Raw genomic sequence first — 12,669 nt, forward strand, 5'->3', positions numbered from 1 at the left:
TTTTTTATTTTGATGTCATAATCTTTTCCTCCTATTATGATGGTCTTGTGGACATAGTGTCAGGCCTTGTGAGGTCATGGATATCCAGGCCATTTTGTGTCTGTCTTTTGGTAACTATATTCCAATGTAACCGGATTTCCCTTCAAGGCTATGTGCTTTACTTTACGTGCTTTAAATGATACTTCTAAGGAAGGGTCCCCAGGTTTTGTCTGTGTGCTCTAAGAGTTTAGAAACCATGATTCTCTTTAATATCCTCCTTCACCACCTTTCTCTTTGTCATTCTGTCCACTTTTATCATCAAGAGAATTTTGCAAGAAGAGACTATTACTTTGGTCTAAGATGATTTGGAAAACATACAGCCACTTTGGAGGATTTTTCCATCCTCTCTTTTTTCCCCTGATAAATTAAATCAGTTCTTGGCTGAATCAGAAAGGTCCCCAAATAGGGATTTGGCACAGTGGGATAATTCAGAGCATCCAGTTGGCTTAAGCTTGAGGCTACTTAGAACCACAGTCTAACTATGGTTTTGCTATGCTCACTTATTCACTCCCCTAGTGACTCAGTTTAGATCACTGATTTGTGTTCTGAGATTAGGATCAGACTCTCTGTTGCATAGACAGCACTATTTTGTCTTCTGTTAAGCACATATCTCCCTTAGGAATGAATCTTGGAGGGAATGATTTGCCAATTGGTGTTTAAATGTAAAGCAGAGAAATTTTCTTCTTTTAACACATGACAGGGAAGCTTCAATCTGTTTTCCCCCCTTAAACATATTATCCTGTCAGCATAGTAGGCTTGGATATTTACTTTATATTTCAAGATATTCAGCCTTAGGAACTGCACACCAACTCCTGAAATTAAGTGAAGCCTGCATAAGCATATGAGTTTCAGAGAAGGCAAAATCATCATTTTTCCTCTAAAGAAAATACAATAAATTTGAGTTGTTCTATATTATTATTATTAATTTTTATTTATTTATTTATTTATTTTGGTTTTTCGAGGTAGGGTCTCACTCTTGCCCAGGCTGACCTGGAATTCACTACGGAGCCTCAGGGTGGCCTCGAACTCATGGCAATTCTCCTACCTCTGCCTCCTGAGTGTTGGGATTAAAGGCGTGAGCCACCACGTCTGGCTTCTTTATTTTATTCTTGAGACATTCTATCATGTGCACTAGCCTACATGATCTTCCTAATTCTACCACCCAAGTACAAGGATTACAAGCATAAATTACCATACAGTTCAATTTTCCTTTCTTTTTATTCCTTGTATAGTTTATATGAGAGATTCTGTCTGTTTTTTTGTAGTCTCTTTGGCATGCTGCTTAAAACCTTATTGCATTCTAGATGTTGTTTCAAAAATAACATAACTTTCTTTATATCCTATGTTTGATAGAATGATTTCTGTTTGATAGACTCAACCTGGCCTTGAACTCATGGCATATTTTCTTCCCTGGATTCCCAAATGTTGGGATTAGAAATACAAGACACATTGACTTCCTTTACTCTCACTTTTAATTATATATATTTCACTCTTCTATACCACACTTTTACTGCTGTAAAAGAGACTGCATTATTAATATTATGGAGATGATAAATTTGAGATCCAGGTCAATGATCACAAGAAAATCTTTGGAATAATGAGCATTGACTTTCAATCAAATTACTTTGTTCATTGTTTTATAAAGCATTCTTCAGAATCCACAGCAGCAGGGATGGATTTATAAGACTGTTAAAGATGTTCTAGACTGGGAGGCTTGGGGCCAACTGGAGAGGTAATGCATGCAAGAGTGACTGCATGATGGCAAGTTCTCAATAGCAACAGCTTGCCGTCTCATTTCCTTTTAAGTAATAGTTTTTCTCCCATAGAGCAAAAATGAAACATTCATTGGTTTTATCCCAGCACTGCTTTGTGCAATACAAATATATCACACTTTCTGATAAACCATCTGACACAATCCATGTTTTCTGTCTCTGAACAAAATTACTATTGCTTTTGCTGAAAGGCAGATATATTTGATAATACTCAGGCATAATTTAGAACTATGCCTTTGTTTTATGAATCTTTCATTTTCATGTTTTAATTATATCACATATTTATATGACATCAAATTCTAAATGACTCATGATGTTAGATGACATAATTCATAATAGAATGAGAGTCAAGATTGCTTCCCATCTCGAGTTTTGAGAACCTCAAGGACATTTGAAAAATAAAAAATAAGTAGTCAGAGGCAAATTACACCATTTAAACAATGTCTTGGAAGAAAAAGTACAGTTACTTCCAATCTTCAGGTACACAAACATCATAATTTCATTGAAATTAGGTCCCATGAGGTTACTATATGAGATTGCACTGATGTAGAAAGTTATGATTGTGAAATAAACATTTTTCATTTGGTTTAAAAGTTTTATCTTCAGTGAAGTTTTAAAATAGTTTCTTTGTAAATGTTTTTTAACTATATTCCATATAGTTAGAGGGTAAACAGAGAGTGGTGATAGATTTTTACTGGATGTTTAATCTTAACATATTTGTGTTTACTTTGGACAAATGTGAGATCATCTATGAGTCAGTTGCTCAATGTTTTTATAATAAAATATTTATATTCCTACTAATGAAATTTTAATGTCTTATATTGACTTTTTTTTTTAATTTTTAAAGCAAAATATCACAGTATAGCCCATACTGGTCTTGCACTCACTTTGTACTTCAGACTGGCCTGAAACTCACAGAAATACTTCTTGCCTAAGCCTCCAAAATGCTAGGCTTTTAGGTGTGAGCAAATGTACTTGGCAACATAAATAAAATGAAGGTATTAAAATGTTATTGCAGATTTTCAAAGTATAGTTAGTACTAGTTAAAGTACATCTATCCAGGCCAATCTATTCAGTGAAAAGTTGTATTAAAGATGAAATGTGAAAATGTATTTTGGATGACCAGTTGTTCCTTTTTTGCAGTAAGTTATCTTCACTTATTTTGACACTTAATCTGAGGTAAGGTTACAGAAATAAGTAGGAAACTTTCAAGTTCACCACTTACTTTTTAAAAAAATTTTTATTTGTTTATTTATTTGAGAGCGACAGACACAAAGAGAAAGACAGATAGAGGGAGAGAGAGAGAATGAGCATGCCAGGGCTTCCAACCACTGCAAACGAATTCCAGATGCATGTGCTCCCTTGTGCATCTGGCTGACATGGGACCTGGGGAACTGAGCCTCAAACCGGGTCCTTAGGCTTCACAGGCAAGCGCTTAACCGCTAAGTCATTTCTCCAGCCCACCACTTACTTTTAATACCATGAATCCATTTCAAAACATTTAAAAAGTCACCATATTCTGAATGCCTTTCTCAAAATTCATGTTTTATAAACATAATCCTCAGTACAAAGGTACTGATTGGTGGGGCCTTCATAAGGGGATGAGGCATGAGTGTTCTAATCTCAGAAACAAATTGAGACTGTTATCACAAGGATGGAAGACTTTTCTTCTTCTTCTTTTTTTTTTTTTTTTTTTTGTTTGTTTGCTTGTTTTTCGAGGTAGGGTCTCACTCTGGTCCAGGCTGACCTAGAATTCACTCTGTAGTCTCAGGGTGGCCTTGAACTCACGGCAATCCTCCTACCTCTGCCTCCCGAGTGCTGGGATTAAAGGCGTGCGCCACCATTGCCAGCTAGACTTTTCTTCTTTATCATCAATCTTTCTCTTTCTTGTAGGCAGACATGCACACATTTCTAACTTCCCATATGCCTTCCAGCATTGAATCATACAGAAAGGATATGTTTATAAGATATAGACCCCTCCACCTTAGAATTATAGCCCCTAAAACTATAGCAAACATATCTATGATGTAAAATTAGCACAGCTTCCATTATTGGTTAATAGCACTGGAAAAGGGACAAAGATACCAACTAAAATAATCCAGACACTCTTAGGGTCTAGAAACAACAAAAGGTCAATATATGGCCTGTTTCCAATATAAATAGCCTATATTCAGGGAAGTACTGAGATTAGTGGTATCCATAATCTATGGACAGTGCTGCTGCATTTTCTGATTTACATTTTAAACATTTGCACTTCTAAAAATACCTGGTGTTTGAAGAAAACTTTATGAAATGCATATCCTTTTTTATTTATTTTTATTTTATTTATTTATTTATTCTTTTTTTTTTTTTTTTTTTTTTGAGGTTAGGTCTCACTCTAGTCCAGGTTGACCTGGAATTCACTATGTAGTCTCAGGGTGGCTTTGAACTCACAGTGATCCTCCTACCTCTGCCTCCCAAGTGCTGGGATTAAAGGCCTGTGCAACCACGCGTGGTCAAAATGCATATTCTTAAAATGTAGCTATAGAGGACTGGAGAGATGGCTTAGCAGTTAAGGCACTTGACTGCAAAGCCTAAGAACTCATGTTCAAATCTTCAGGTCCCACATGGCCAGGCGCATAGTGATGCAAAGCACACAATATCACACATGTGCACAAGGGGGCTCATGTGTCTGGAGTTCAATCCCAGCAGCTGAAAGTCCTAGTGTGCCTATTCTCTCTGTCTCTCTCTCTATCACTCTCAAACAAAACAATGATTAAAAGAATACATTCATGGTTAAGACCATACTGTTGAAGACACCAAATGCTGTCCACAACTCAAAGTCTAAGCAACTCAGCAACAAACAGCCTACTTGATGCTCACACAAGTGCAATAGTGGCACATAGCCATGGTGGAAAGCCAACTGCTCTTTGATTGGCTAACAGATCTGCTGAGTGGAAAGGAAACCATGTCTGGAACTGAGAAAAAAAAGATCAGAATTATATCCAGATAATGATTCCGCTTTCCATTTTCAAGCTCCCACTAACCTTAGAATATAAGAAGGTCTACATCCTTTTAATTCTTTCTAAATTAATAATGGTTATCTCGTTTGACTGGTGCTGACTTCATTCTCCATTAGTGAATCTGCTTCTCTTTGTCAGAATAAGCTGGACCTGGGAGGTAATGTTCCAACTGGACCCCAACTGAAACCATAGAGGAATTGGGGAAATGAGCAAGAATGCTGCTTTCTTAATGAATCTGATATCAGCATAAGGGTGATAGAGATAGATACTGAGGACTTTCAACATGTACAAAATCAGAGATCCAGAGGCTCCTAAGTGACCATCACTGAACTAGACTTAAAATTCTCCCAGCATGGCTCAGGGAATTTTATGGAAGAGGGGACGGAAAGATTGTTAGAGACACAAGCTGAGACATTTTGCATAGAGACATTGCCTGTCTCCCCTGCCCCATAATGCATGACCCACAATCCTCATGAGGTTGACCAGCATACCCATCAAGGAAGGCCTCTTCAGAAAAGGGGCAGGGAGGATGGAAAGGATGGTACCAGTGTGTATTGTTTACATACTAAATCTGTCCATATCTAATAAAAATTTTAAAACATTGAAAATTTTAGATATAGATATTGGTTCCATTCTAAGATCACTGTGGACCAGGAGAAAGGAGAGGATGCTTTTTCTTTTCATATGGAGAAGGCAAATGGTTATATACAGGAAGAAAATCAGAAAGGCATTCAACCAGAAAACTAAGAAAAAAAAAAATCCAGGTAGAATGTATGAGAGTGCTGGAGGAGAAGTCTACAATAAAGGTGCTTTGAAGAAACAAAGAAGTCAGTGCCAGTATTGCAGAGGATGAGAGCCAAAAAAAAAAAAAAAAAAAAAAAAAAAAAGCGTGAATCTAGCAGATGAAGCAGGGTATTGTATTATATCACCTGTGAGGTTTGTTCTCGTTTGTGAAGAATGGGTGGACTGTTGAGAGCATGCTGATCGTATCTCATGTATGCTTTTATGGTACCTCAGTGGCTTTGAAAGATGCTATGTGAGGTACAAAGGAAGGGGAGAAGTTAGGAATGAAAAACTGATGGCTTGGTGCTCTGGGTGAGTGTAGATGTTTCCATGGAGTAAATAAATCTAGGTCTCACAATTAGTTAAAGTAATATTAAGGAACACCTGTAGTTTTTTGTCACTATGCATGATGCTCTATTGCCTTTAACATTGAGTAATATTTCCAATAAGACTGATACCTGACTTTCATTTTAATCCCAAAAGGGTGCCAACAACCAAACTGTGGTTCAGAAGATACTTTTCAAAGAGGGGGAAATAAAAAGAGAATTATTTGCTGGGCTATTTTTTTCACAGTGGATATTGTGAATATAGATATGATGTTCTGCTATCTTTTAATATATGTGACATTCTCCTGAGATAAACCTGAGGCTTTTTCATCTCTGAACAGGATGTAAGACAGAATGCAATCATCTGGATCTACCATGCCTAATATAATCTCTCAGCATCCACCTTAAGCTCCTTAAAATATATTTTTTTCAATTTTAGCATGATCCCAAAAGTTTAAATAAACCTATCTTCTCAAAAGTTAAGATAGTAATTTCTCATAGCTCTGCTCAAGGTAAGAGATATTTTCTAAGTGTCTGTTCATAAGTTAATATGTCACAAGCAAAATATGTAGTCTGTGACTTCATGAAATTCATTTATTTCTAAGGTAAAATTAAGACATATTAAAAGCAAAGAAAGTAGGTATTCTAAGGATATTTGATGTATTATTATGACAATATTTATATTGAAAAATAGTAAAATTTAGTAAGTTAAACCAGGCAGTGCAAGAACAACAAGGAACAAGGAAACACATGATAAAAAGTCCTTCCTTTGAAATTTAGGATCATATTCTAATAGCAGCCAAATTCTGATTCACTGTCTTTAAAACACAGCCTAACTTTCACTCAGATATTCCTGGCTATGTTATAAGTGACCTGACTTAGGATAGTACTATGGGAGAAGACGTAGTGTGACAAGATTTTGAGGACCAGACACACAATTCTCCAATGTGGCTTGTAATTAAACATAAACACATGAGCCTATGTATGTAGCAGTTGCAATCACTGGAATAGATGGTAATAATATACTTCACACACATCAAGAGAGGGGTGTGGAATTGGTCATTATTATCTTCACCTGCATGCCAGGGTCAATCATAAAAGGTCTCATAAGCCAGAGAAATTACTAGAAATATCAGTTTCTGGGGAAAAATAGGATAGATAGAGATAATACAGGTGAGCACTGCATTAAATATAAGCTATTTTATTAATATTTTAATGCTGATATGTATATTTTATTAAGGTTTAAGTGTACAAAATTTATCATTATTTGTTTTTTCTATTTTGAACATTTTTGTTTGTACTTATAATTATGTGGTATGAGTCTCTTCATGATATTATTATACATATAATTTTATATTTCTATCACATTTATCCTTGTTACCCCAAATTTTTATTAGGCTTATAATTTGTCTGAATGAACAAGGGATCCTTATGCCTCTGTTTTTTAGCTTTAAATAGTAATTGGTTTTCAAATATTAAGTTATGGCATTGAAAAGTCCACTAGTTCAGGATATTATTGTGAGATAACATACATAGATATGTGTGGTGTTTATTAGTAAAACAAAATGGTTTAAATTCTGGATATTTGGTGATGATAATAATCCCAAAAGCAAATATCTTGAAACCTACATTATAGTTTTCCAAAAGCTTTATAAAACATTGGTATGAATTGCATGATATTATCTCATAATTAGATGTGCAAAATAAATAATTGAGAATAGGCACATGGCTAAAGTTAGATTTTAAAAAAAAGGCTTTTGAAGATGTTTTAGTTATTTATTTATTTGAGAGAAAGGGAGAGACAGTAAGATGCAGAGAGAGAGACAGGGAGAGAGAGAGAGAATGTGCATGCCAGGACCTCCTGCCACTGCAAACCATGTCCAGACACATGCTCCACCTTGGGAATCTGGCATATGTGGGTACTGGAGAATATAAACTGGATTCTTCAGCTTTGCAGGCAAATATCTTAATCAATAAGTCATCTCTCCAGCCCTAAAACTAAATTTTAAAGCACTGGTTGTCATTAAATATATCTACCTAAGGCATAGGTTTGTTTTCTAGTACTTGAATTCCATAAACTTGGCATTTTGGTTAATTATTAGATGATAAACTTATTATTTTTTTAAAACAAATTAAAACTACTCAGTTCTGTCCTGTTTTTTAAGAGTAATTGAATGTATGTGCTCAAACACAAACATATATAACATTTAATCTAATATTAAAATTAGAGCCAAAGTACAACATACAATAGCAAGTGAAGTGTCTCTTTCCTACTGATTCACTTCCATATAGCAATATATAGATTTTTGTACAAGATTGCTAAGACCTCCATGTATGTTGTGTTTATTAACTAAATCTTCATAAATAATGAAATCATGGAATATTTATCTAAAATCTGAGATTAGAAAATTAAAGTTTAATTTACCTCATGTAACAGTATAAAGGATTTGAATCCAGGCCTGAAAACTATAAACATATTATTAAGCAATAGCTAATAAGTATTCTTTCTATTTATTTATTTATTTATTTTGAGGTAGGGGTTTTCCTCTAGTCCAGGGTGACCTAGATTTCACTATGCAGTCTGAGGGTGGCCTTGAACTCAAGGTAGTCCTCCTACCTCTGCCTCCCAAGTGCTGAGATTAAAGGTGTGTGCCACCATGCTCGGCTAGCTAATAAGTATTCTTAACCAGATAGTATTGATTTTAGGAAATACTTTTCTTTCAGAAGATTTACTTGCATGCTATAGAAGTTTCACCATTGAGCTAAATCACTAGCCATTTCTTTATTTTGAGTCAGGGTCTCTCTCTGTAGCACCAGGCTGACCTAGAATTTATGTTCTCCAATGTCAGCACCCTGAGCTATGGATTACAAACTTGTGTAAGAACTTGGTTCTTTGTTTCATATAAAGACAGTTTTGAAGTAATTATTTCTACATTTTAAAGACATGGGAAAATAAATTCAGAGTGTTTAAAAGGGTTGGCTTAGAAATCATGCAAAACTAATTAAGTTAAATGAATACAGTTTTTAAGGAAAAATCAGCATGTATATCAGAAACTTCAAATCCATACCTTTCACTATCAGATTAGAGTTAATCACTTTTCTAACTTAAATCTATAGTTAAAATATTTTTTATAAAAAGCACACATACACACTAATAATACATGTATATCTATACATGCATGTGATTATATCTATGATTATTTAATTGTTGTGTCTGTTTATATAATAGAAAATTTGCTTTAAAAAGTAACTGATCCATTATTGTATTATTCCAGTTAAACAATTTTCTCTTTGTTTTATTTTAAATTTAATTTGATTCAATATATCTATTAGGACAATGCTGGCCATGACTCAATGGATTGATTTGCTCACCCATTGGAGGTGATGACATTTTGGAAGTATTTCCAAAGATGACATCATCTCTGTTCCTGTTTAGTGTGGTGCATTAGGATCACTCACCTGACTTGTGTGTATGTCTTCTCTTACAGTGATATCACCTGCTCTCCCTCCCTGTGGAATATAATTTTTCATTCTGTCCTTACATTGTATTAAATATGAGAAGATGATTTTTAAACATGGTAGGATTACTTCTCCTTTTAGCTGTCTTGTTGTTAGAGGAAATGCATATTTCAGTTAAGGGTTTCTTACTAATCCTTGATGATATTTAAGTTATTACATTTAGTTAATGGGGTTGAAATGCTGTAGTCTTGAAAGTACAAAATGAACAAAACAGGAACAAGCATCTGTGATTTAAGAGAGCTTCCTACTAAAACAGGCACATTGTCACGGAGGCACCAGAGAATATCCACACTCTGCAAATTGTTTCTGTATTAAATTCGGTTTTAAGCATTTGGTAAGATCTCTTTGCTTCTTATACCACACTTTAAGATTATATAAGAAATGAGAAAAGTACTGAAGTGTTTTATTTTATTTTATTTTATTTTATTTTCTAATTTCTTCACTCTTCCTAGTCTGAAAAGCCCATTAATAAACTCTGCTCCTTACCATGGCAACTTGGCAAGGCTCGATTCCATCCAGGCCTTCCATCGTCTCCCATGATACAAGTAAGTGTTGAATACCCTTGAAGAACGTAGCCAGCATCACAGTAATAGGTGACAGTTGACCCTAATTTATAATCCATCCCAAGTCTGGTGCCATTCATTATATTCCCTGGATCAAAGCAGGATTCCCGAAGTTTTGCTGTAAAACGGTATTATCATGTTATTAATTGCTTTAAAATGGTACTCTTTTTAAAAGTTTTTAAAAATTTTATTTATTTTTTAGAAGAAAGAGATGGATAGAGAGAGAATCTCCACCCAAACAAGAAGGAGAAGCACTTAGTATGTTCTGATGCCTTAATGTACAGAGCAGCCTCTGCCCACATTGGAGATTTTGCTGATTCATACTAAATAATAAGTGAACAAAATTCTTTACAACTTTTCTCATTAAAATTACTAATGTATACAGTGTGTTAAGATATATTTATAAATGACATACTATTACTATAAGTATTTTAAATGAATTATTTTTGAAAACAAACAAGACCTCCTCTAGTAATTATTCAGTTAACATAATGTGCAATCTGAACCTAGAGGTGAGTCAGCTATCTGTGTCACTCAGCTTATTTTGCAACCAGGTAGAATGGGAAAGACCTACCTGCCCTTCAAATCTCTCTCCCAGCCCATTTTCGCCATCATTTCCCAAATTTCTATCAGAGTATCCTCATTATAAAATAGCAACAAAGCCTTCACAAATGCAAACTACTGTGCTTCAGGAGGGAGCAGGTGCTGTGCATTTGCAAAGCTCCAGATAATACAAACATTGAAATGCAAAGTCTACTTATGACCAAGGAACTATTTTCTCTGTGCCTGGAGTGAATGACAGACTGAAAATTTTCAAAAGTACATGGATAAAGGGAGATATTAGTTCATTCATTTTGTTGAAATGGCTCTAAAATATTTTGGTAACAGATCTGAGTAATATATTGCAATTACTTTTCTTTCAAGAGGCTTATTATGAATTACTTAAGAACTAAAGGACTTGGCAGTGGAAGAGACATCAGAATAAAACATCTACATTGTAGTAATTTTCTTTCTTTTTTTTTTTAAAATTTATCTTGTGTTAATGACAAGTGAGTGTGAATCCATCCCAGAATGTGAGTTTTAAGAGCATTGCAGTTTAAGTCAATCATCCCTTGATCTCTGATTATAAAATACACTGTTATATCAAAATATGATGGTACAGAATATATTTCTTTTACTCATGAAATTCTGTGAAAAGATTAGAATGATTCATTGTAAGAAATAATGAGAAAACTATCTTGTGGGGAGAAGACTCTCTAGTTTTCTGAATTTAACTTAAAATGTCAATATACAAATAGATATTTAAATTATTTTAATAAAACTTCAATGAATAAGTACCACTTCTTTTCCATCTTCTTTTCCTTTCAGCTAATATATAAAAGTTCACTGATTAAATGTTGGCATATATAAAAAATCAGCACATATCGTCCTAATAGAATTTATAACATGTTAAGGAAAGAATCATATTAAGAAAATATTTGGGATTGTGATGATTATTGTATAAGGTAAAGCACTCAGGAATCATCCTGAAGAATAGTAAATTAAGCCAGGTGAGGTGGCGCACGCCTTTAATCCCAGCATTTGGGAGGCAGAGGTAGGTGGACAGCTGTGAGTTCAAGGCCACCCTGAGACTACATAGTGAATTCCAGGTCAACCTGGACTAAAGTGAGACCCTACCTCAAAAAAAACAAAAAAACAAAAAAACAAAAAAAAAAAAAAAGAAAGAAAAGAAAAAAGAAGAATAGTAAATTAAGTGGGCATCAGGGGTGGATGAGGAGCTGATTATAAGAGAGAGAGGTAAAGGGCATGATGCAGATGTGGATTACTAAAGTATGCACCCTGGGAAAATTTGACTTAAAAGTTTCGCTGATTTAACCTTCTCGTAACTTAACACATCCATGGCAGTTCCATACATAAAGTTCTAATGACTGTTCTTTAAACTAAGTAGTCCAGTGCTCTGTAACCATAGCTTTGACATCTGTAAAGTTAAACAATCATGGACTACCAAAAATATCCATATTCAATTTTTAAAATGTTTAGGTATTACTTAGAAAGGAAATTTGAATTTTTTGTGCATTGAACCTGGCAAACAAAGTAGCCTATGGGCCCACTACAGTGCTGAAGTCTGAACCTTACCTTTCCCAGGAACAAAATCTCTTCCTCTATCTGTGCACTACCACTTGACAGATTTGTAGTGAGTCACGCATTTAGGACTAAGGTACCTGCTTCCATGTTGAACATGACACTTGTTTTTATTGTCATTGTTCCCCAGACAATAGTGTAAAAACTTTTTACATATTATTTACATTTACATAGTGCTATGCAAGCTATTATAAATCATCTAAAGATGATTTAATGTAAATGAGAGAGAATGCATTGTTTATATGCAAAACTATCTTTTTTCTTTTTTTTTTTTTTGTTGGTTTTTCAAGGTAGGGTCACCCTCTAGTTCAGGCTGACTTGGAATTCACTATGTAGTGTCAGGATGGCCTCCAACTCATGGTGGTCCTCCTACCTTTCCTCCTGAGTGCTGGGAATAAAGATGTGCACCACCACACTTGACAAAATTATATCATTTTTAATAGATCTGAGTGTACATGGATTCTAGTTTTGGAGATAATCATCTTTGGATTTTTTTCAGACATCTGTTGATTTCTGGCTAAAT

At 34.6% G+C, this 12,669-nt stretch overlaps 1 protein-coding gene across 7 annotated transcripts in view; it reads right to left on the minus strand.

Annotated features, from left to right (window-relative positions):
- Window positions 1-12,669, minus strand: part of Csmd3 (CUB and Sushi multiple domains 3) — a 1,124,273-nt gene that overhangs the window by 251,200 nt on the left and 860,404 nt on the right. For all 7 annotated transcript variants that reach the window (XM_045143269.1, XM_045143267.1, XM_045143265.1 and 4 more), the window contains one exon: window positions 9,928-10,122. In XM_045143269.1, coding sequence (XP_044999204.1) covers window positions 9,928-10,122 — 195 coding nt within the window. The remainder of the gene's footprint in view (window positions 1-9,927; window positions 10,123-12,669) is intronic.

This window comes from Jaculus jaculus, chromosome 2 (assembly GCF_020740685.1).
Source record: "Jaculus jaculus isolate mJacJac1 chromosome 2, mJacJac1.mat.Y.cur, whole genome shotgun sequence".
Classification (NCBI taxonomy): Eukaryota; Metazoa; Chordata; class Mammalia; order Rodentia; family Dipodidae; genus Jaculus; species Jaculus jaculus.